Below are 25,422 nucleotides of genomic sequence, written 5' to 3' on the forward strand. Positions count from 1 at the left end.
GCTTCGGGAAGCTGACGGAATCTGGGGGAGGAGGTGTGGCTGTTGCTTCAGGCACTGCCCCCAGCAGCTCCCATTGACCGTGGTTCCCTGTTCCCGGCCAATGGGAGCTGCTGGGGGTGGTGCCTGAAGCAACAGCCACACACACCCCCCTTCGCCCTTCCTCCCCCAGGTTCCGTCTGCTTCCCGGAGCGGCGCGGGGGCAGGGCAGGGAGCCTGCCCTGCCCCTGGGGCGCGTCGGGCCGGAGCCCCTCTAGGTAAACGCTGGGGGAGGGCGGGGGAAGGGCCCACAAGGAGCTCGCAGGCCACAGAAAATAACCAAGCGGGCCGCGTGTTTGAGACCACTGGACTAGATGATCATATTGGTCCCTTCTGACCTTAAAGTCTATGACTTTATGTGGTAATAAAAGGAGCCTCATCTTCTCAGTATTCAGTTTAAACTTCAACATGAATTGTAGCCATGTAGCACTTTAAAAACTTATGCTTTTGTTTGGTGATCTGTTCTGGAAGGTCTAGTGAAGAGAAGGAACTCATCCTATATTAGAATATTTAGGGATTTTTTTATATATTTATTTAAATAAAAGCCCCTTGTTGGCAAACACACGGGTGGAAAGAGATACGGTAGAATTGCATTTAGGTATCTAATACCAAGAGAAAAACAAATACTTTCCATCGTACTTTAATATTACATTATGGTTAAGATTTTGTAATGGCAATTTTTCATCGAAGTCACGCACAGGCTGCGGGCAATAAACAAAAAATCATGGAAGCCAGTGACCTGTCTGGGTGTGTGTATGTGGGGGTCAGGGGGGTTGACGCTGAAGTAGTCATGGAGTTCCATTAAAGTCATGCGACTTTGGTGACAAAATCATATCCTTAATTATGGCCAAATCCTCCCTTACTTACACCCCTGAAAACAACTTAGTTCATAGGTTCATGAGTGTAATGGACAGCAAAATTTGGCCCATCTAAATCAAATAACTTCTAAACTTTAAATATTAAGCAGTTAAGTAAGACTTTTGTTTCTGTTAAACCAGTATTGAAGCAAGGTAGACAGGTTTACAATGGTTAACACTGGTCCCATTTTTATGACTTTTCAGCAAGACTTGGTAAAGAAAATATACGTAGATTTTTACGTAAATTTCTTTGTAAACAAAATACTGATCTGAATAAAATGTTTTATTACAAGGTAATGGATTTTGAATGTTCCTGTTGATAAACATTTGACAGTTAAAGTTCAGTAGCATTATCTAATGACATTTAGAGGATATTTTATTTTTTTAAACATATAATGCATGATGTTAATGAACACAGTGGACAACGCATTTTAATTTCAGAAGTGATAAATCCTGGACTTGTGTGCAAAATTTTTTATGAATTAAGTTACCTTTGTTTTGATTTCTTCTGCAAAGCCAGGTGTGTCAGTATCTGGAGGATAGGCAACTGTTACATAGATGTTATAAGGCTTTACCTGTTTTTTGGAAAAAACAATTGCATCTCTTAATATGGAGGGACATATTGCTAAGTTTCATATATTTATACTGACATTGTATTGCGTTGAGGAGATGTTTCAAACAGGCTAAAATTCTGCAAACATGTATACAGTCTTACAACCAGTTCCCGCAGGATCAGGCCTAGATGATCATGATGGTCCCTTCTGACCTTAAAGTCTGTGAGTCTTTTTAAGTACTGCTCTGCTCTTAGAACCAACTGAGAAAAAAAGATGCATTTTTATATATATATATATATATATTGTGTGTGTGTGTGTGTGTGTGTGTGTGTGTGTGTGTGTGTGTGTGTGTGTGTGTGTGTGAGAGAGAGAGAGAGAGAATTATAGCATCCTAATTCAGTTTAAAATGGTTTTCACTGTTTTTTCCCCCTTCTATTGTAACTGAAGGAGCCTACATAACTAAGAATGAGCTGATTCTATGCCTTCTCATGCATCAGAATTCTTTACTGAGCTTCATTCAGTTATACCTGTGCAACTTTATAAACAGTAATGGGGTTTCACAGCTGTCACTGAGGGCTTAATGTGGCATTTAACTATTTGTCATTGGCAATGATGCACAAGATGGAAAGAACACAACTTGACTGTGAGAACAGTAGGCCTAGCAGTTAGAAAATTTTTTTACGTGTAAACTAAATATATTTGATACAGAAATTATTGACAAACATGGCTACTCAATGGTTTTTAACTGGTCACTTTCAGATCAGAACTGCACTTTTAAAAAAGACTGTACACAATCTGTTAGAACCATTTTAAGGGTCAGTTTCATTTAAATAATCATAAAGGCTGCTATCTTGTTCTTAATTGGGCTTGTTGTGCAGAGGCATTTTAGTAATATGGATTATCAAATCATACATAAGGATGCAAGAGATGCAACATTTTTAATATCTACCAATTATGCTACAAGTAGCTGAGAAATAGATAATCATACCTCCATTTGCAGAGCTTCAGCCAATCCTCGAAGAGCAAACTTGGTTGGAGAATAAGCTGTGTAACCAAATAGTCCCACCTGTCCAGCCTGAGATGATACAAACACAATCCTTCCCATTCTTCGTTCCTTCATGGTAGCAATTACGGCATGGCTTGCGTAAACACTACCCAAGTAGTTGACTGCCATTAACCTCTGTGCAAATATTATGATCATATTTGAATTGTACATATACAAAATTCTTAGCGTTCAGCATCTCAAAAATCCATATTTATATCAGTCATAGCACAGCAACCATAAGAGGCTTATACTAACTAACAGAACTAATTATAGGAAGGATAGTTATATCCAGAGTTTAGAATATTATACATGCTTGAGGTGAGAATCTTGACCACACACACTTTATTTTTTTATATATCCTAACGCTATTTAGTGCATTTAATAATGCACCCAGACAAGATGCTGGTCTTCAAAATAAAGTATGCTTAGCAACTTTCAACTATTGGAATCTGATCTGAAGATAGATAAGGCGTTTGGCACCTGTCAAGGAAACAATTAATTTAAATATTCAATCATATGAAAGAATACTGTGAAGAATAAAAGTTACTAAAAACTTTAGATAGTGCCATTGTTTTAAAGATAGGTAGCAGGAAGGTAGTTTGTTGTAAATAAGCAACAGATTTTGGAGATTGTCCAATGACTGTCAGAGTAGCAAAGGGAGAGAAAAGCGTGTTGATTTGTGCCTCCAACAGAGTGGTATTGCAATTAACTGACAGGAGACTGTGGAAGATACTGAATTAATATTTTAAATATCGTTTTACAACTGATGCCTAAATATCTTTGTAGTGCTTCACTTTAGAGTACAGAACAAATATAGACTATATAGGGAGGAACAAAACCATAAAGACGCTTTAACTTGACTTCAGTTAAACAAAAAAGCTAGCCAACCTTTTCTGAGTCACAAGTATGAAAAGATTTCTCACAAGATCAGATCATTTGTGACCCAGATCGTAATCAGTCACAGACTAAACTGTAGGCTAATTCAATATTCTGCCCTGCTTGAGGGCCAATATTCAAAGTAAGGACCAAATCCTGACCCTTACGCAAAGTTCAAGTAAGCAAGCTTTGCGTGGAGGACCTCCACAGGGATCAAGAATGAAATCCTCTCACATAGCCACTGAGCTCCAGAGCTGTTACAGCAGTTTAAGGGCTGCTATCATAGCTGTAGTCCCCATTTTAGCCTCTATCAGAGGGGTAGCTGTGTTAGTCTGAATCTGTAAAAAGCAACAGAGGGTCCTGTGGCACCTTTAAGACTAACAGAAGTATTGGGAGCATAAACTTTCATGGGTAAGAACCTCACTTCTTCAGATGCAAGTAATGGAAATCTCCAGAGGCAGGTATAAATCAGTATGGAGATAACGAGGTTAGTTCAATCAGGGAGGGTGAGGTGCTCTGCTAGCAGTTGAGGTGTGAACAACAAGGGAGGAGAAACTGCTTCTGTAGTTGGAAAGCCATTCACAGTCTTTGTTTAATCCTGATCTGATGGTGTCAAATTTGCAAATGAACTGGAGCTCAGCAGTTTCTCTTTGGAGTCTGGTCCTGAAGTTTTTTTTAGCTGTTGCATTTTAACCTGCGTTTGCTTAGAGTGAATCCACAGGCCATGCTCTTGCCATTCTTGCATGTCATCCCCCAATAATGGTAACTCAGAGATGCCAGAGAGCCACACTTCACAACACACAAGGGGACCAGGGTCAACACTTGAACAGCCTTTCCCTGACAAAAAAATTCTCCATCCACTTAGTACAGCAGAAACACACAAGTGACAATGCCTGAGGCCATCTACAGAGTGCAGAATTTGTCCCCATACATGCACACCCAAAGTTAAGTAATGCACTTAAGTAAACACACCCAAGTTAAAGTCTAATGCCTTGCAAAAAATAAAAAAGCTCCTAAATAAACTGAAACCTTCCCCTGCAGAAACAAGAGAAAGATATTAATAGTAAATTTAATACAACCACTATCTGTGGTGGCTATTGTACTACATGATTTCAAGTATTTGCCTTAACTAAACTGAAACAGCAAATTAATGTACTTGAATGATACTCAAAATTGCTGATCTGCTTCCTGCATGGCACCATGAAAAGCGGTGTCCGATTTTGCAGCGTGGTTTCAACTACTTTGATTAATAAGCTAGATTTCTTCCTGGGTAACTAGTAGTAAAGTGAAGTTTAGTTACAAGACATACTTTTGCAAATTTTAATTTAAGCTGCATGAGTCAATTTGGGTATTTACAGCATAACACAAGGCCCACTGAAGTTAAGGGAAAGACTCACCCTGAATTCAGTGGGCTCTTGTTCAAGTCCTTAACGTGGCAAAACAGCCTAATGAAATACATTCTTGGAATGTAATCGGAACATATGCAATTACAGGGATTGAGAGGAGATCATCCTCCTCAGCTGACAGACATGCTGGCAACTATGAAGAAGACTGGTGCTGTCTGCATAGCTAATGTCATTCAGGGAGGTGGTGTAGCTATGACGGCAGAAGGAGTTCTGCCAGCTTCCAATGTGGGGATCTGCCATCATAGCAATACTAGACAAAGTCTTATAGGGTAGACAAGAAAGACCCTGTGTGCTGCTTGAGGAGTATTTTGTGGCTGTTCTCACCTGTGACAGTCTAACTCTAAAGGAATTAATGCAAGCATAGACAACTCAAGTTAACTCAGCAGTGAAGAGACATAGCTTAAGACTCTTCAAGGGTACAAAGTCTAAGGCCTTGGCTACACTCAGGACTTCCTAGCGCTGCTGCGGCAGCGCAGCGCTGTGAAGCGCGAGTGTAAGTACCCCACCTCTCCGAGGGGAATAGCTTGCAGCGCTGCGAGCGAGCGTGCAGTGCTGCAGGCTCCGATTACACTGGCGGTTTACAGCGCTGTACTCGCTGCGCTCGGGGGGCGGGCGCGTTTTCACACCCCTGAGCGCAGCAAGTTGCAGTGCTGTACAGTGCCAGTGTAGCCAAGGCCTAAAATATGATATTTTGCAAGACTGCTAACAGATGAAGGCTTGAATTATGAGCAACATAGAGGCGGCTTATCACTTTTGTATCAATTCTGAATAAAACCTAAACATAGAGCTTGTCTACACAATGCATTAGTTTGCACTAAAAGTACCCTAATGTGCACCAGCCAGATCCACATGGGCCAGTTAGTGCACAACACGTTAGTGAGCACTAACATTTACACCTCTCTAGTGCAGAGTAATGCACCATGCAGACAAGCCCACAACTGTCAAGCTGAACAGAATAGTTCTTGATAGTATCTTCTTGATAACCACTAAGTGATACTATATACCCAAACACTTAATGAGTGATATACTGATAAACTGCCTTTATAAATCTGTCCTAAATTTCTCAAATCCCTTAAATTTCTTTTATCAAGTGAAGAATTTGCTTGCAATTATTTCATTCACAAAACATAGCGGTTTCTTGTTTAGAGCTAATGATCTTCAATTTTCAAACTCTTTATGGAGTTCATTGGGATTGTCCTAGTTTAAAAAAAAAAAAAAAAAACCCAACACCACCACCACATTTTCATTTTTTTGGGGAGGAAGATGCTTAAAAAACACCACACATTAAGTGTCCATCCGTCTCCTCTATATATAAAAAAGAAAACTGTCACAGCATTCAAAGTTTCAAATTGTGACTTCAGTACATACATTTTATTTTCAGCTTCCAGGACCCCAGAATAGACAGTTTACTTGATATAAATGTTGGATTAGCTATTCTTTAGAAATGATGCCCAATTATTTGTTAAAGGGGGAAGGGGGAAAAGCGTACTCACTTCAAAACAGCTCACTTCAAGATCCTCAAATTTTCCTGTAACTGATGTTCCAGCACAGTTTATAAGCATGTCAACTGGACCCAACTTCTCTTGAGCCTATACAAAAGTTAGTATGCATATTGGTAACAGTGAAAATATTTTTCGTACATTGCAGCAACTTTAATGTTCAAAATCATGAAAAGAAAATACATTTACTATAAATATGTAGCATACAAGGAGAAAATTCCTGAAAAATAGACAAATTAATTACTTTCTTACTTGTTTAAGGACGTTCTCCACATGTCCATAGTCTTTAGACACATCAACAGATATACAAAGCACAACCTAATGAAGGAAAAGGGAATGAAAGATTCAATGATGAAACAAAGAATAGAGTCCTATCTCTTTAAAATGCTATAAAAGACAAATATTTTTCTGCAAATCAAAATATGGCTTTGGAGAAGTCAATAAGAAGCTACTGAAGTGCAGGGTATTAATATTTCAATTTTACTTACAAATAATACTATAGGTCTAATCATTTAGGCTGAGAAAATTCACTTATAAAGTTAACCAGCTAAGAGACAGCAATCAAGTTTAATGGTTTCAAACCCTGTAATTCAATTTCAGCATTTGTCGATATTGACGGGCAGACAATCAATATGGCTCACTGATGTTAAAACTTGCAGGCAAACTTAACAAGTAGTTTTTGCAAGTCACAAAAGTCCCTGGCTTGTTCTGTGAAGCTCTTTGGAAATTCAGGATTAACACTTGTTTTATATTGCATTTTAAAATAGAAGAGTAAAACAGCATTGTTTTACTTAATTCCATACTAGTGATGCAGTCTCTGTATGCTAGAAACTATGCTTTTCTTTTCCACAGGTTGTTTATCAACAGGATGTTAAGCTTGTAGAACAAGTTTTTTTTTTTTTTTTTAAACTGTATGGTGGCATGCTTCTTAATTGGGACAGCTGCCAGGAACTGATTCCATGGAAAGCATTTAAATGAGTAATTCGTTAATCATACACAGTTGTGGCAAATATTTATGACAGGACAGTGTCTCATGTGGTCTCCTTGAGGGCACTCCTCTCAGGACTCTAGCTATTGCCTTTCTTGGGAAGGAAATCTGTGTTTCTCTCCCTCCAGATTAGGGATTTAGGCGCAATTTCCTCCTGCAGCTCACTTTGATCACCTTTGCAAGTCTGAGTTTACTTCAGCACCTGTCATCCTGTTTTCTCTAGGGGCAATGACAGGCTTAACCAGTAACCAGCCAGCCTTCATAAAGCAAAGTATTTATTTAGAAGGAAAGCATTACAGAGAAAACATATCTTGAAAGACAAACAGCTTATATGCATGCCTGTCTTACCAGGCATCACCATCTTACATATGGAGACCCTGGTGATTTCAAAGCCCTTCAAAACCCTTTCTGGAGGGTCTGTTCCTCTTTGTCAGTGTCATTTCAGTGTCTGTGACCCTTCTTCTATAGCTATGCATAAACTACAAGCTAGAAGTGTGATTTTCCTCCTCATGCACACCAGCTTGATAATAAATAGCAGCGTGGTCATGATAGCACAGTACAAACCAGCCTTGAACCAGGCTCAGCCATGCCTCTGCTGCTGCTACCTGTGCTACACTTTTATTTCTACTCATATTAGCTCAATGAGAGCTAGTGCAAATACATATACACAACCAGGGAAATCACGTCACTAGTTTGTAGTGTAAACATAGCCTACATCAAGTTGATCACTTTACAGAAGTTCTTAGTTTTTTGTTTGCTGGACCTCTTGAATCTGGTCAAAACTAGTATATACACAACTTCCACCAGGGGGTGATACTTCTGAAGACTTGTTTACTTGTGTAGCAATTCGTCACCCCTCCCCCGCAATATTTATAAGTTCCTGATTGTTTATTCACACTTTTGGGGACTCTACTCCTCACTACCCCTAGCAAATGCATTAGTTGTCCTGTTCCAGGAAATAAGTTTACCTCTTCCCAGTTTAGCAGGTAACAATACAAGGTCAGAGGAGAAACAACATCAAACCCATTTTTCATAAAAAGCAACATAAATTTCTCAGTTCTCCACAGAAAGAGAACACCCTCCCATAAGAGGTGTGAAACAGCATTTGATAATGTAATTTTATATTTGTTTAACCCTTGATAGCACTTTTCTTTGGGGTCCATGAAGTCCACAACTCCTAATCTGGGAGACAGAGAAATGTAAATAAGAATCGTGGGTTAGGATTTTTTTTGCAAAGAGCAGTAAATACATAGAACTGATAGAAACCAATTGCTATGGTTGAAAGTTAGTCAACCAGTAACTCTCAGGAAAATCGGTATTTCATGGACCCCGCATTCCACCTTGTAGGCACTGGTTGTTGAAGGTCTTCAATTTTGGGAGCAACTCTTGAAGGGCAGCAGTGCTGTTTAGGCTCCCAACTGTCACACTTAGCCTGCTACTTACAGCAATGCTAGCTCCTTTGCTGAACCGTCAGAGACATTCTAGTTCAACAACTTGAGACCATTCTGCCTCTCACATTTTAAGGATGGGACTGCGAGTAGGGACTTCTGCATTCTAGTTCTGATGCTGGCCCCCCTCTGTGGCTTTCATTGTCACCCAATGGTTTTTCTCAAACTCTCCCCAGGAGTTTTTAAACGGTTTTCAACAAGTTAACGTCATGGCTGGCTCTAGTTATGATGTATGCAGACACACAAAAGTTAACATACCATAATTGTGGAAGCTAACCATGTGTCCAGTTGGCCAGCAGTCTAGATTGCATATGCTTGTCTTCCTGTGGCTAGACTGCAACGTTTAGTTTTTCTGTGTAAACAGAACCTGCTAATCATTCCTGTGTATAAGGTTGGATTGTCTTTCCTCCCAGCATTCTGTGCAGCAGGACATCTGAGACACACTGCACCACAAGTTGCTGTTGGCACTATACACTTCCCATCTGTGCATTCTATTTCCTAGTGAGGCAGTACGCAATACATGCCCAGATATCCCCAGAAAGCATTGCTACAGAGTTAGGTGGGATGATAGGTGTGCACACAAAAACAAGAGAGTGACAAACAGGTGCATTGTGGGGAAAAAAGGCACTGTCTTGACAAGTACTGGGTTTCTTACAAATGAGTCAGATGAATGGATTGCGTGGTTACAGAACACTTACAATTGTACTTTGTACCTTAGTTTCCGTATCTGTAAAATGGGGATAATACTTAACTATCTCACAAAGACTTGGGTGATGAGCCAGTTTATTTGTAAAACACCAAATATGTGCTAAAATCGACCAGTTGGCATACAAAATGTGCCATACCCTGTAAGAAGCCCTCGCACTTATTTGGACAAGTGTCTCCTGAAAGATTTCTTTTGAAATGTTAGCAATTATTACATTTTAATTAAATTATTAATTTTAGCAATTACCCCCACACAAACAAGTCTCCACTTCTGCTGCAAGAGGCTCTTAGGAGGACATAAAGGTACATACACAAGTACACTTTTTATATGAAGTGAGTTAACTATGTTTGAAATGCATCCCAAAAAGTTGTATTGCTAAATCCAGCCTTGTGGTGTGTTCACAGTGGACAAAAACTGGTTATAATATTAGGGAGGATAAAGAGAAGGTTGAATGTTTATTTGCAGGCCCACCCAAAAATTAGTAAGAAAGTCTTTTGACTATTGTGCTCTACACCATCCTGCTTTCTTAAAGCTGCTAATTCAATTTTACCAACATTTTTGTAATGCTTTTATACAACTTAAGAAAAAAGCAATTTTAAAAAAGACAATGTTGACTTGTAAACAGCTGAATACAACTGCAGGACCAGTCAATCTGTACAACCTTAATTCAGCCCTCTTGCACATACGCATTATGATCAAGGCCAGATTTAGGGGCAGGCAACCCAGGTGACTGGCTGGAGTGCCGAGCTTGGGGTGCTATTTTTGCTGTTTGAGACAAAAGAAAAAATAGAATGTTTGAAGTAAAACGTTTCAGGTATTCCATATGTGGATTCATTTTTCCCCACTAACCTCCTAGAATGTTCGGGACCTTTGTAGAATCTCATGGAGTTGAAAACTACATTTTCCTCGAATCTCCAAGAATGCTGTCAGCCATGCCCTTGTGGGTAAATATGGGGCAGCGGGTCGCCAGTCAGTCAGTGAGATATAAGAACGAACTGAAGTGAAGTGAGAGCCCGGCTGCAATATTGTGAACCTTTTGTTTTGTTGTGTAATTTTGAAAGTCTACTTGTATTTTAAGATTTGAAGAATGTACATAGTGACCACTAATTGATATATTTAATCAGATGACAGAGATATCTATCGAACCCCTATCTACACAACAATATAAAAGAAATATTGTTACTTCTTTTGCCATACTTAACACGTCAGGTTTGATGACTTTCTAAGACTGAGGAACATAGACTTTTGCTCTCCTTAATACTGTCTGTTTTCCCCCATAGAAAATAAAAGATGCCCCCAAAAAAGCCTTCAGGAGCTCAGTATAGGAAGCAAAAAGCTCAAGTACAATCTAGTTTGCAGCAAGGGACAAATCTGATGGGAAAATATCTAAAAAGGAACAACATAGATGGGGTTTTAGGCAGTAGCGATTGTCCCAGTGCAGAAGAAATTGAGACGTGAAGAGTAAATGATGAAGTCCCATTATTAAGGAATTAGCAGATTTACCTGAAGATAAGGAATGAAAATATAAGGAAACTGATGGAGAATCATCCAGTTTTCCTGGTAGCGTAAAGGAGAGTGATGATAAAGAAGAAGAATGTGGCTGACATGAAAAGGAGAGTAATGACAAAGAAAAATCTGGTTTACATGAAAAGGAGAGAAATGATAAAGAAGAATCAGATTTGCATGATGACAGAAACAGCAGTGAGAAAAATTGCACACCACAAATGGATACATCAGATCCTGCTTTATGACCAGCGATTCTAAACTCTGTCAATATTGATCGTTCAATTTGGAATGGGCCGGGCAAAACAGGATGTTAGTTTGATGTTAGCAATATCAACAGCAGTAGAGAAATCAGAACCTTGTATTTGCATCTAGACAGGTAAAATGCCTTTCAAGTTAAAATGTATCATATATTAATTTGTAAACTTCAGTATTTCAGGACACAAGCACTTCTTTTTAAAAGCGAGACTAGTGAAACCACGTAGTGGGGTTGGGAGGGGGAGCTTCCCCCCCCTTTTCTTTTTTACTGTTATATAGCACAACCACTTGGTATTCAGTACACACTAGAGGCAATGATCTTACCTGTTTATCGTTAACGGAGTATTTTTCAATTTCTTTCTTTGTCTGCAACAGCTTGCTCTAAAATGAATATAAAGCACAATTAAGGCACTGCAATCATGAGAATTTACTACTTTCTGGTATTTCACTGAAGCTAAAAACATTTCAGCCCACTAACGACTGCTATTTTAATTTCGTAAAAACTTAATTTCAAAGTTTGCTATATGTTTCCTGATTTCTTTCCCCGGCCCCTATTTATTGACAAAAATCTGAAACCTGGAAAGTTTTCAGTTCAGTTTTGAAAAAAGCTAGATGTTTTCTGAAAACCTTTTTTTTTTTTTTTAATAAAAAAAATTAAATGAGCTCAAATAGCAAGAGATAAACCAATTTAAGGGAAAGATTTAATTAATTCAGGCTTAAATTGTTTTTTTTTAATCTTAAAATTATTAGAGGCCAGACAGAAAGCGTTCTCTGAATTCTAAACATTCATTTGTCAAATCCACCACTTGTTGACAAGAATTTAAAAGGCAACAGCATAGGACAGACAAATCTGCATTGTATGATATAGCAGTGAATCATACTACTATACTATATTGTATGATACTCTGAAGGTCCTATCTTTTAGACTAATACAAACCGAGTCAGTAGACTTTATTAGAATAAATACAATAAATGCTATTCCCCAGGCTGTGCCCATACCATCACTGACCAGTTGGGTCCTACCAAATTCACAGTCCGTTTTTGTAAATTTCACAGCCACAGCATTTTAAAAATCTTGAGAGTTTCACGGTTTCAGATATTTAAATCTTAAAATTCACAGTGTTGTAACAAAACATGAATATGCATTTGAAAATGGCAAAATATAAACATGTAAAGCCCTTAAGACTCAACGTTTCTCACACTGGGGGTCCCGACCCAAAAGGGAACAACAAGGCTATTGTAGGGGGTCACAGTATTGCCACTCTTACTTCTGCGCTGCCTTCAGAGCTGAGCAGCTGGAGATCAGCGGCTGCTGGACAAGTGCCTAGCTCTGAAATCAGCACTGCCACCAGCAACAGCACAGAAATAAGGGTAGCAATACCATGATCCCCTACAATAGCCTTGTGACCCCCTTTTGGATTAGGACCCCTGCTTTGAGAAACGCTGTCAACTTTTGTATATTTTTACCCTATAGCAAGGGTACTTTTAAAATATAGTGTAAATAGGGTGACAAGAAAACAAATGTGAAAAATCAGGATAGAGGATCGAGGGGGGGGGGGGTAATAGGAGCCTATATAAGAAAAAGAGCCAAAAATCAGGACTGTCCCTATAAAATTGGGACATCTGGTCACCCTACGTGTAAAAATTACATAACAGACCATATTTCACGGTCCATGACACACTTCATGGCCATGAATTTGGTAGGGCCCTACTGATGAGAACAACCTACGACAACAGAAATGTTGGATTGTGTTCCATAAGAAACAGACACAGAAGAAACCAATCTTTTCCAAATGAAAGAAGAACTACCAGGGAGGAAAGAAATAACATGTTCTTGAAAGCAACATGTTACAGAAAACAAACAGCCTATGTAAATATAAAATTTTCTAGTCAATAACATTTCTAAGACACATTCAGAATCTGTTATAGTAACAAGCCAGTGACTCACTCACATTGCTTGGACAGAGGGGAAAACAAAAAAAAAAAACAAAAAAAACACAAAAAACAAAACAAAACTTATGGGATTTTTAGTTACTTCAATTAAAATATTCATCAGCAACACAGTATGAACAATTACTGCCAAACTATATTATTTTATAACACATCCCTATTTTAAACGAAACCTCTATTTTTAACACGTTATTTAGTTAGTAAACATACATATAAAAGGTTACCTCATTTCTTGCAATCAGAGTTATAAACGCACCCTGCTTATAGCATTCAATAGCAACACATTTTCCAATTCCACTGGAACCTCCAGTTACCTAAAAAAAGATACATCATTTAGGTAATTTAATTATTACTTTGAACAGCAGCTTTACCAACAATCCATTATTTTCATCTCCCCAGCCCTACAAATCATATCTGCATTCTCAGAGTTCTTAATCATTCTCTGAAATATATCAAAGGTGACAATTAGCCTATCAAAGATACATTGTAGAAAAGTGAGTATACAAAAAACACACAAAGAAAACGCAAAACAAAAAAATAGAGCTATCTTACATCAAGGAGTTTTTCAAATTTTCTTTTTTAGTTCAGTATTAGCTGTATATACAATTTGATACTAATATGGAATGTCCTACTTCAACCTTTAATCTGAACAGATCTTCAGTCCCTACCGTAACCTCACTTCCATTTGGCCTGATTTTTTGCTGGTCTCTTATCTACTGCACAAGCATTTTATTTGTCAAACTCAGTTGTAACAGACTGAACTCTGTAAAACAACTGATACAAAGGTTTCTCTAAGGAGACAAGACAGTTCATAACAAACTTTAAATCAGAATGAATGCTGGCTGGCCAGCCCTTTAATCTTTTACTATTAACTAACTATTGGATCAAATCCAATGCTGTATATATGAAGTAGCAATAGAAATCAGTTGTACAACAAAGAACATAGTTCAACTTCGCTCAGTGAAGATGTAATCTTGACAAAAAGCCAAAGTTCAAATTTATAGCCTATGATTCAAAATTCCTTCTTCTCTGTTAAACAATTAGGCAATTCAACTAAACTATAAAATTGAGTATAACTATTGAGTATTTCTCTTTTGTGTTTATTTTTTCTAAAATTCAGTCTATTTCATAGAAATTGTAAGATATGTATTGTTGTTCTTATTGGTCAGATATATTGAAAATTAATGTCAGAATCAGTTGGGTATTTTACAGATTTTTTTAGATTAGTGTTTTGCCCAAATTTTCCTCCCACTGTAAAACAAGAAAACCGATAAGCTGTAAAACTGAGTAAAATTCAGCTCTTCCCATGTCTATATTATTTAGCTTTTCAATCCCGCAAGTAGGCAATATAATTAACAAAAACTTGACATTTCGAAATAGCTAGGATCAGTTACTTTTTGTGGTTCTTTTGTTTTGTTTTAAAGGGACTATGGAAATGTCTTTGGGATTGTTTTAACAATTAAAGCCGAAACCATTTCCCCCTCACACGCCTCTTCAAAAAGATTTAAAATTAAGTATTATTAAAACTGGCTCTTACATCATTCTTTTCATCCAGAGATCTCAAAACACTTCAAAGAGAAAGAGGTGGTATTCTCCATATTATAGATGGTAAGATCACATCCCTACTTTAATCTACACCTCTGTTTTAAACAATTTAAGACATAATTTAGTTAGTAAACATACATATAAAAAGTTACCTAATTTCTTGCATTCAGTAGCAACACATTTTCCAAAACTGAGGCAGAGCTGAGTCAGCAAAAGAAGCAGAACTACTAGGACTCCTGATCCCCAATCCAGTGCTCTCTCCACTAAACCATGCTGTCTCCGCACCTGTCTCTACTACTATGTATAATTCCATGATTTTATAAAAAGGCTATCCTTGACTTGTGTTCCATCCCCAGAAGCAGGAGGGAATTAAGAGTAAGAATTCCTCGGTTCTGTTCCCAGCTCTGCCTCTTTTAGAATACTTAAATTTCTGTGCCTCGGCTTTTGCACACAAAGATGGCCATGGCCAAAGAAGTGTTAATTATCAGATGTAAGTCATACAACTAAAGGTACTAGACACGATATTTGACAAGACTGGGGTTGTGGTGGCTTTATTTTGGGGAGGGGTGTGAAGCAATCTCTCTATTACTTGGCTTGAAAAAAAACTAAAGAAAGAACCACTAGGATAAATATTATTCAAAGTTTCATTAAGTCCTACAAGGTTCTTCCTACAAGATAATACTTGAGATATTTTGTGTTTGCCACCAGGAGAAAGAGAGCCTCTGAATATGCTCCAGAATAAAACAGTTTTATCTACTGAGAGATATTCTAAACAATAATTGTATTTATTGTCAAATGGTGATAATTTATTTAAAAAAAAAAAAAAAGACATCTGAAAATGTCTAATTTGCAACAGTATTCCTTACTTCTGTGTGAAATATGAAAACAGGAAACTCTGGTATGGATCTATTAATGTACAGTTTACATGACTTAAATTAAATTGCATTTAAGCGCTACAGGATTACCAGCATTCCCAAACAATTTTATAAATTTGAAAGCTATGCTCAGTTCAGAACAGCCAAAGGTTTCTATATGAAAACATTAAACTAAAAATTTTCCTGAACACAGGTAGGTCTACAAATGTATCTGCTAAAATAATACCTTATGCGATAAAACACTGTTTAAAAAAAATATTATATGAACAATTTTTAGAACCCACAAAACCACACTAGAGCAAATGTTCTCCTTCAATAATGAATTTTTAATTATGCAATTACATCTTATGAACTTTGTCATGTAATTCCTGTAATAACAAAGTACATAAATTCTAATGCTCTCTGAGTGGGGGAATGTTAATATAAACAGGATCCCCAGAACCTCCTCCTTATGGCACAATCAACTAAGGTTTGTTACCTAATTACCACATAGCAGGTAAACATTGAAATCTAAACTTGTGAAATTTAAATGGCCATTATCAAAGTTCAAATACCTAAAAACCGAGCTACCTTAGAAAGGTTTGCTGTAAGTTTCAGTTAGTCATCCCAATCAGTAATGTTTTGTGAATGAGTGTGACTAAATTCATGTTAAAGAAAACTGTAAAATGGGATTGCTTAAAGTTTGTGGGGCTTTCTCTTTTTAAAAAGGCCTTGATTTTTCCCATTTAAGAATTCTGAGCCATCAGAGTAGTTTTTAGAAAAAGTAAATATGTTGACAGCAACAGATAGACCTAAGGATGTAGGTGCTGTATGTATGAGAAATGGGAATACAAAATGATAAGTGGCTTTATAAAATTCACGACACTGTCTGTTCAATTATACCCGGGTCAAACAACACAAGTATAGTAATAGGGCAAGATCCTCACTCTTGTTCTAGCCCCTTTATGCTATGTGAGAGGGCCAGAGATGCATAAAGGGGCCCTAAAAACCCTGATTGTACCTGCTGGAGAATTTCCCCTGGTACTAGCACTGTGGAAATAGCTGCTAAGTTTGCCTTTGGATGACCTTATTGTAAGCCCTAGCACACAGGGGTTTTGCCAAGACAGGAGGGGTCTGGGCCACAGGGCTACAAAGATTCCAGGTAACACTGTAGCCCACTGTATTGGGGATGCTGCTGTAACTTAGGCACATCTCCAGAGCTGTCTAGGTTATGCTGTCAAGTATCAGAGGGGTAGCCGTGTTAGTCTAAATCTGTAAAAAGCAACAGAGGGTCCTGTGGCACCTTTAAGGCTAACAGAAGTATTGGAGCATAAGCTTTCGTGGGTGAATGCCCACTTCAGACACAAGTAATGGAAATTTCCAGATGCAGGTATAAATCAGTATGGAGATAATGAGGTTAGTTCAATCAGGGAGGGTGAGGTGCTCTGCTAGCAGTTGAGATGTGAACACTAAGGGAGGAGAAACTGCTTCTGTAGTTGGAAAGCCATTCACAGTCTTTGTTTAATCCTGATCTGATGGTGTCAAATTTGCAAATGATCTGGAGTTCAGCAGTTTCTCTTTGGAGTCTGTTCATGCTGGTGGCCACTGAAGTTTGCAAAATAGCCCAGTTTGGGAGGGTGCAAAGGTAGCTCTTAGGCCTGTGAGTTCTATACTGTGCCTCTTACATGTGCAACACAAATTGACCCCCAGTGCCAGTGGCCCACTTGTATTTAGAGGTCTGACCTCAAGAAATGCAGAGAACCTACAACTCCCATAGAAATCTATGGCGTCATGGATGCTCTGGCAAATGTAATTAAACTATAAGCTCCCTATATGCATTTAAAGCAACGTGTGGCTTTTTGTCCCTGCCTTCAAGGCCCATCTTTTTTCCCCATTCCCTACTTATCTGCACATACACTTTCACTATGCCCGCCTCATACCTTCTAAAAACTCACTATCTACATGATACCAACAGGCAACCAATAAGCTTCTTATGAAGATGAGTATTTTTAAATTTGAAAAAAAGGACATGCCACCTGACCACTTTATTCGTATGTTGTCCCCATTTTCCTCCACGCTCTGATTTATCTTGAAAAGAATAAGCCTTGGACTATCAATTCTTTTGTGTTTATAAAACCTGTACCACACTGCAGATGCTACTGGAAACAATAAATATGAAGTATCCAGTAAAGTTAGGGTTATAAATGTCATTAAAGACTAATAAATTCAATTTAACAATATAAAATACTGAAGGTAGTGTTCATTCCCAGTAATTCAGATGCATGTCTTTTGCCAGCTGAGATATGCAATGGTTCCCTAGAGAGACACACACAGAGCATCTCTCTCATTGCTTAGACATCCCCAGTGCACACAATACTATCTTAAACATGTAGGGCACTGATAGTGGCTCCGCAGTTAAGAACTACCTCTAGGTAGGTGCTCAGCTACTACAGTGAGGACAAAAATATAGATCCCCTGGGTTTAGACATGTGAGGTCCCTTCCTTGCCACTTAAATTACATTATGTCTGAACAGGGCAATCAGTTATCATCATCACCACGACCTTGTCGTACCATAGGAGTGCTTTTTAAACTGATCCTCCAATCCCACTTAGTCCTGACACAAACTTATTTTGCTAGGTATTCTTGTTGGGGGGGGGGGGAAGGGAGGGAAGGAGTCAAGGAAGCTCGCTGCTTTTAGAGCAAACAATACACACACACACACACACCTATATATACACACACACATACCTCACAGTATATGTGCATGTGTCTGTACATTATACATCCAACCCACACACTATGTGCATTTATATATGCATGTGGTATATACACACACCTATATACACCCCACCGCCCCCACACTATATGCATTTGGATCTACATAACGTATTTATACACACCCCATACACTCCATCCATATACTATGTGTATATACACAGACATGCACCCTAAGTATTTATATACACACACCCCGCTACACCCACACTCTGTGCATAGATGTGAGTCTACACCCAGACACAGGCGCACTACATCCCCACCTCACGTACAAATGCGTCCACACACACACTCCTCTGTACACCCCGCCCGCGGTGTACAGGTGTGCATACAGACATACACACAGCGATGTCCTCGCAGGGTCCCCATCTCGAGCCACCCGCTGCCCCCCAACCGGGAAACCAGGGCAAGGCGGCATCTTCGCCCCGACACCAGCCTGGCCCCAGGGCCGCCCACCCGGCAGGGCGATGGGGCCGGGGGGGAGGGCGAAGAAGCCCGGGGCGGAGAGAGGCGGCAGCGCCCCCACACTCACCACGACGTGGGCGCCGGGCAGCTTCAGCGGCTTGGGGCTGATGAGCGGCGACACCATGTAGAGCAGCAGCACGAAGGCCACGACGCAGGCGGCCGCCAGCAGCAGCAGCATGGCTCGGGGCGGGCGGGGCCGCGCGGGCTGCTCCGGGAGCCGCGGCCAACAGCACCGGGGGCCAGCTCGCTCCGCAGCGGCGACCGCTCTGCACCGCCCCAGTCCTGGCCCTAGGGTGCCGCTCTGTCACAGGAGGCGGGAGGGGGAGGGAAAGGACGGATAGCGGCTCCGTGATTGGCCCGCGGGGCGGCTGAGATGCGAGGGGATTGGCTAGCTGGGCGGGTCGGAGGTCTGTGGCGCGTGATCCTGCCCGGGGATTGGCCAGCGTGGCGTAAGGTGCGCGGGGATAGGTGCCCCATGAGTGTCTCCAGGGCCGCAGGTCATTAGAGGCAAGGGGGGAGGGGGCTAGCGCGAGCGCCCCCTGGGTGCGAGCGGGGAGTTGGCTCCTGGCCGGCCTTGGCCCTAGGGAACGCGCGCGCGGTGAAAGAGGCCGCCGCTGCCGGGCGGAGGAGGGTCAGGCCGGGCTCGCGCCCGCGGATCGCACAGGGCAGGAGCGCAGAGCTCCCAGCCTGCTCCTCCTGGTGGGAGTTTTGCCCTCTCTGGCAGGAAATTTGGGGACCGCCGGGCTCTGATTTGCAGAGGTGCTGCTGAGCACCCGTAGCTGTCACTGGGTCGCGGCTGGTGCTGCTGCTCAGCGTGGCTGACACTCAGGAAGGCCCACGCTTTTGAGTAGCTAAGAAAGAACATGTGGGGAGCTCAGAGAGCTAGTAGTCCTGGCTACAGAGCGCGAACAAATTGTTTGCAGGACAGCAATTAAAAACACAAAACTGGGCAATCGGAATTAAACAACTTCTCCGCTTTAATCAAAGAATTTATTTGCTATAAGCATATAGGCCTCTGAGTTTTCTCAGCCTAGGATATAATTATTATCTCCTGAATGAGAAACACCCACAATTATATTATTAATAATAGTTGTTCTACAGCATCTTAAAATTGCACACAGCTATTTACGAAGTAAAAAAAAAAAAAAAAAAGCTCCAAAGAGACTAATCAAGACAGAAAAAAAGAAGGGTGTGAAAATAATACTAGTAGGAGATCAGAGGTATAGAGATAGAGTGGGAGGAAACTGGAGCTGAGATGTAGGCAGAGATCATGCTCAGTTTTGAAGGTGAGGGCAAGGAGTCTGAATTTGATGCAGTAAAAGGTGGGAAGCCAGTGATGAGATTTGTGGAGCCCTGTAAATCCACAGATACAGATATCCACGGATCATTTTTGCGGATCAGATGAGGATACAAATTTTGTATCTGCACAGGGCTCTAGAGATTTGGCAAGGAGTTGGCATGGAGCGAGAAAAGAAGAGAGATGATTTCAGCTTAAATATTTTGAATAGAATGGAGCAGGGAGAGAAATATGAGGAAGCAAGAGAGGAAGAATTATATTAGTTGAGAAACTACCAACATGATGGCAAGTGTTTTATCAGTAGGAATGGAAAGAAAATAATGATTGGTAATAATAAATATAGAAGACATTACAAGACTCAGGGAGAATATGGGAGAAATAGACACCAGCCAAAAAAAGCTGTGTCTGAGCTTGTCTGACCAAAGATGACATAGGGGCCCCTTTGTGATCTGTATTCAGGACAGGAAATAGTCTGGAAACCACATGGATGGAATTGATGATCTCCTGCTGGAGTACAGAAATCCATTCTCTTATCCTTGGACAGTATCTAACAAGGTCAACCTAAAGATACTGCTGTTCTGTCTGAGGGAGGTACAGTAGAATCTCAGAGTTACAAACACGAGAGTTACGAACTGACTAGTCAACCGCACACCTCATTTGGAACTGGAAATATGCAGTCAGGCAGCAGCAGAGACAGAAAAAAAAAGAAGAGCAAATACAGTACTGTGTTAAACACAGGGCCGGCTCCAGGCACCAGCGGAGCAAGCTGGTGCTTGGGGCGGCAGATTCCAAGGGACGGCATTCTGGCCGCCCTTTTTTTTCCTTTTTCTTTTTGGTGTGCCGCTCCGGCCGCCCTGTAGGGGGTGTTGGCCCGGAGGAGGGGAGCGCCCTGCAGCAAACTCGGCAGGGCAGCCTGCGTCCTTCCCTCCCAGGCGATCGGAGTGGCGCGGAGCCCTCCTCCCAGCCCAGCTCCCTGCATCCTGCCAGAGGGGAGGCGTTGAAGTGCCCAGACGGAGCCACCAGCCGGCTCCAGGAGACGCGGGAGCCCAGCACCGTGGCGGGACGATGTGCTGAGCCGCCCCCAGAGGAAGGGGCGCTGCTCCCGCTTGGCCACATCAGTTTGCGCAGGTCCACCCCCAGTGTGGCCCCGGGGAGAGGTCACCAGCGGGCAGCCCCCTGGTGGGCATAGAGCTGGCTCCAGCGTCTCGGCGCGCCAGCTGCTGGGGGGGCACGGGTTGCTCTGCCACGCCCTGACTTCGGGAAAGTCCTGCTCGCGGCTGGCGCAGGGAAACTTTCCTGGGACTTCGGGGCAGCGCGGATGGGGTGGCTCCTGCTGCGCCCGGCGAAGTCCGCGGGGGACAGGACGCCCACAGATGTGGCCCCCACACCTGGCGCTGGCCTGGGCCTCAAAGGACTCGCTGCAGGTGGGGCGGGGGCAATTGGGAAATCAACAAATTTGGGACCCGCTCCCGGCAGCAGTTTTAAGCGCCCAGGGCCGGTTCCAGGCACTAGCTTAACAAGCAGGTGCTTGGGGCGACCAAGGGAGAGGGGCGGATACCTGCGGCAATTTGGGGGCGGTAGGTCCCTCACTCCCTCTAGGAGCGAAGGACCTGCCGCTGAACTGCTGCCGCTTTTTTTTTTTTTTTTTTTTTTTCTTTTTGCTTGGGGCGGCAGAAATACTGGAGCCGGCCCTGTAAGTGCTCCTCCCCCCTTCCCCTTGGTGGGGAGAGCTGCTTTGAAAAGCAGGGGATGGGCTGGCACCTGCTCCTCAAACTACCAGGCTGGGGCAGAGGTGTCTAGCTGCTCAGGACCCCAGCCTGAAGTTACTGAGAGTTTTGATTGAGAAACTACTAGACTTTGGCCCCAAATTTCCCCCTTCTCTGACCACCCCACTCCAGTAGAAATGGTTAATTGATTAGTCCATCGGGTGACTCAGTGGTATGGCGCTGTTTGATTTCTGTTCTCACTGTGGTTGCATTTTAGCAATGCAGCTTCTTGCATATGCGCATCTTTTTTTTTCCCCCCCAGGGAGAACAGTGTAAGGATTTTTAGCAGGCAAATGTAGTTCACATTGCTCTGCAGCTGGGAGATTTGTGGGCTTGAGAATCCCTAAATCCTCATTGACATGAAAGACCATAACAACTCTGAATGAGCTGCTACACTCTAGCTGGTCAAAACAAAACAAAAAAACATTGCAAAGTGAAAATGGCCAAAAAATTTTTTGCTTGGGGCGGCAAAAAACCTAGAACCGGCCCTGGTTAAACATAAACTACTACAAAAATAAAGGGAAAGCAGCATTTTGCTTTTGCATAGTAAAGTTTCAAAGCTGTATTAAGTCAATGTTCAGTTGTAAACTTTTGAAAGAACCACCATAACGTTTTGTTCAGAGTTACGAATAACCTCCATTACATTCCTGAGGTTTTCGTAACTCTGAGGTTCTACTGTAGTAGGAGTCCAACCAAAATCTAGCAATAACAAGTTATGTTACAGGTTGAAGAACATGGAAATAGATAAGTTATTTGTAATGACCAAAGGCAGCTGGCAATTTTATATCAAAGTAATGGGATGGGGTAGCATATAGGTGATGCCACACTCAAAATGCCTGCCACCAAAAGTGTCCTTTTTACCTCTTTCTTGGTAAGAAAATATTCCCAAAGTACAACCAGTACCTGTGAGAAGATCTGCCCAATTTCAGATGCTTCCAGGTGAAGCAAAAGATCACTAAAAGTGCAGACAGGCAGGTTGCAGACTCTAGAAATAGTGCTAGTGCCTCTGTCTCTGCCTACCTCCCACTCCTCAATATGGTGCTGACCAGCAAATTAGAATAAACAGGGACCAGATAACTGGAGCAATAGCTCCACTTCTCCTCCAGTGTGCACCATTGTGGTGAAAGTCCTTGGTGTGGCCTGGATCTAGCTAAGTCCCACTGTGCACAAGAAAACAAGAAATGGCATCAGCTTCCATTGTCTCTTGGCCGGTTTTTGTACTGCCTTGCTGCTGGTTAAAAGATGTGCATATATTGTGGGTTGGTTTTTTGTAAAATGGTTCTCTAAAACAGTCTAGCAATTAGCTATAGTCTGCACTAAGACCGTTTTTATTGGTGGGACAGGGATGGACAGACTGACAGTGGCCGTTTTTTCTGGGTCTCAGAGGTGACCTGCAGCTGCTACAGAGCAATTTCTTGTTCTATTTTTCCAAAAGACTAAGGCCCAGATCCTCAAAGATATTGAGGCACCTAATCCCACTGATTTCAATAGGAGTTAGATGCCTCAATACCTTTGAGGATCTGGGCCTAAGAACTTTCTTCCCCCCTCCAAACATCCTCTCTGTTGTAATGTAATGGCTAGGATGTGACACACAGGAGAGCTGGTCTGAGACTGATGTTTGTTTCCTGTCTCCAATCATTTGAAATGTGTCAAGGCTATATGACATGGGTCCCAGGCCCACTCTGGATTTTGGCTCCCACTGGAACCAACCAGTCTTGTAATGATGGGAAAAGCTCCAGCCTTCAGATAACTTCCAGCCTGCCCAGCCAGTCTGAGTCCCTGCCTTTTCTGTTCCTTCACCTCATAGGGAAGAACAGTCAGTCAGGGCTGCTGCAGGAGGTAAGCAGATATTGTATCAACCAGAAACAACTAGCACAGATTAATGCTGCCATTTAATAAAATACATAGCTAGACACATCTGGGATAGAGGTCAGGGCAGAACTGTCCATCCGAATGGTCCAAAAATCATATGTCAGGCATCAAAAAAGCATAAAATCGGCTTAAAAATCACAAGATTAAAAAATAAAATAATAAATGTTGGGTTCTTTTTATTTTCCTTCTTGTCTATGATCGTTTACATCTAGAAGCTTTTCTTCTCAACCATGAAGGCTAGAAACTTCTTCCCCGGGTTTTATTTAGGCATCTCTTGTCTCTCCCACTTGACTGACAATCAGGGATGGCTATGACATGACTTTGGTATTATCGTGGCAGGATGCTAACAGTTTGTTTTTAACATTGTGTTCCACTTTTGATGGGATGAATGCTGGGGGGAGCATAAGTTAACAGTGAGAAGATACTGGTCAGCATGATAGAGAGTGGTTGCATCACATCCCAAGTTTCCTGGCATATAGCTACTTTTGAAACTACTTTAGGGCTAATTATATTTGATTTAAGAAACCTAATTGATGTTGAAACCAAGGTTTTTGTTCTTTGGGCCGTACATCTCTGAACTGGAGGTCCTAGTAAATCTTTGTGAGATTTGTTGCGATATTCCAGCAATGTTAGATGTGCATCCTTGAATCCTCCAGGGCTTACCTTATTTACTACATCTAGTTCTTTGCTGTTAGCACCAGCTCTTCTACCAACTCTCATAACTGATCACAGGAAGGGCTTGGCATATTTTGAACAAATTTGCCAAAAGGAATTCCCAAAATGAAAATGAGTCACTTATGAATGGTGGAACATTATTATCTGTTATTAACTAATCTGGAATCCCATAGTGAGCAAACTGTGATGTAAGAGCTCAATAATAATGAAAACAATAGCAGTCTACAAATAAGAGGTAATCTTACCCCTCAAACTCAGATAGACAAACCAAAGTTGGATCAAGATGGTCTGGAATCCCAGTTGGATTGTGGGTTTCTTTTGCATTCGGTTTCCTGTATTTATTGCAGATTTTACACTTGGTTGCCTTGTTTTCAATAGCAACATTAAAGCCTGGCCATAATAGGACAACTTGGATTCTCCTCTTACACTTCTGAATATCCACAGGGGCACAGGGGATTATGCTTAGCATTTCCAACCTCATGCTATATAGCAAAATGACAGAAAAATCCTTGGTACAGAATCCCATCCAATGGAGAAATTTAATCTCTAGAGTTCTAATATGTTTTTATGCTTCAAGTTGAAGGTGCCTGGGCTTCTTTTGCTGGCCATCCATCTAGAATTACTTTCTCAAGCTATTGTGAGGTTGGGTCATTATGGGCATCTCATTTGAGCTGGTCACATTTTGTTTTGTTATTGAATTATATTTGTTATTGAATTGTTATTGAATTATATTTATTTCAGCCTGTTCCTCCATCTCCTTTCTTTGCTTTTTTTTACAGGTGGTCTTGAAAGTATATTTACTATAAGAATCTCTGTGTCTGTACTTTTACAATTTCATATTGTTTTCTTAAATCTAATGGGAAATTTTACACAATAGTTTCTGTAATTTGACTTTTAGTGGTTTATGGTCTTTTTTTTTCTACCATGATCTATTTCTGTCCATAAGCGTATTCATTAAACTGCATGTACGCAAAGCCAATTGCCAGCATTTCTTTTTCAATCTCAGCACAATTCTGTTGTGTTTTAATCAGGACTTAGGACACATA

At 41.1% G+C, this 25,422-nt stretch overlaps 1 protein-coding gene across 2 annotated transcripts in view; it reads right to left on the bottom strand.

Annotated features, from left to right (window-relative positions):
- KDSR (3-ketodihydrosphingosine reductase) overlaps positions 1-19,059 on the bottom strand; it is a 33,746-nt gene extending 14,687 nt beyond the window's left edge. For both annotated transcript variants that reach the window (XR_004644643.1, XM_034762103.1), the window contains exons 1-7: positions 18,834-19,059; positions 13,351-13,440; positions 11,501-11,557; positions 6,526-6,591; positions 6,268-6,363; positions 2,436-2,627; positions 1,385-1,468 (exon numbers count right to left, since the gene is read on the bottom strand). Coding sequence is in view for 1 of the 2 variants with exons in the window: in XM_034762103.1 (XP_034617994.1) it covers positions 1,385-1,468; positions 2,436-2,627; positions 6,268-6,363; positions 6,526-6,591; positions 11,501-11,557; positions 13,351-13,440; positions 18,834-18,944 (696 nt within the window). In the remaining variant the exon portion in view is untranslated. The remainder of the gene's footprint in view (positions 1-1,384; positions 1,469-2,435; positions 2,628-6,267; positions 6,364-6,525; positions 6,592-11,500; positions 11,558-13,350; positions 13,441-18,833) is intronic.
- Positions 19,060-25,422: the final 6,363 nt, after the last annotated feature.

Source organism: Trachemys scripta, chromosome 2 (genome assembly GCF_013100865.1).
Source record: "Trachemys scripta elegans isolate TJP31775 chromosome 2, CAS_Tse_1.0, whole genome shotgun sequence".
In the NCBI taxonomy this organism is placed as follows: domain Eukaryota; kingdom Metazoa; phylum Chordata; order Testudines; family Emydidae; genus Trachemys; species Trachemys scripta.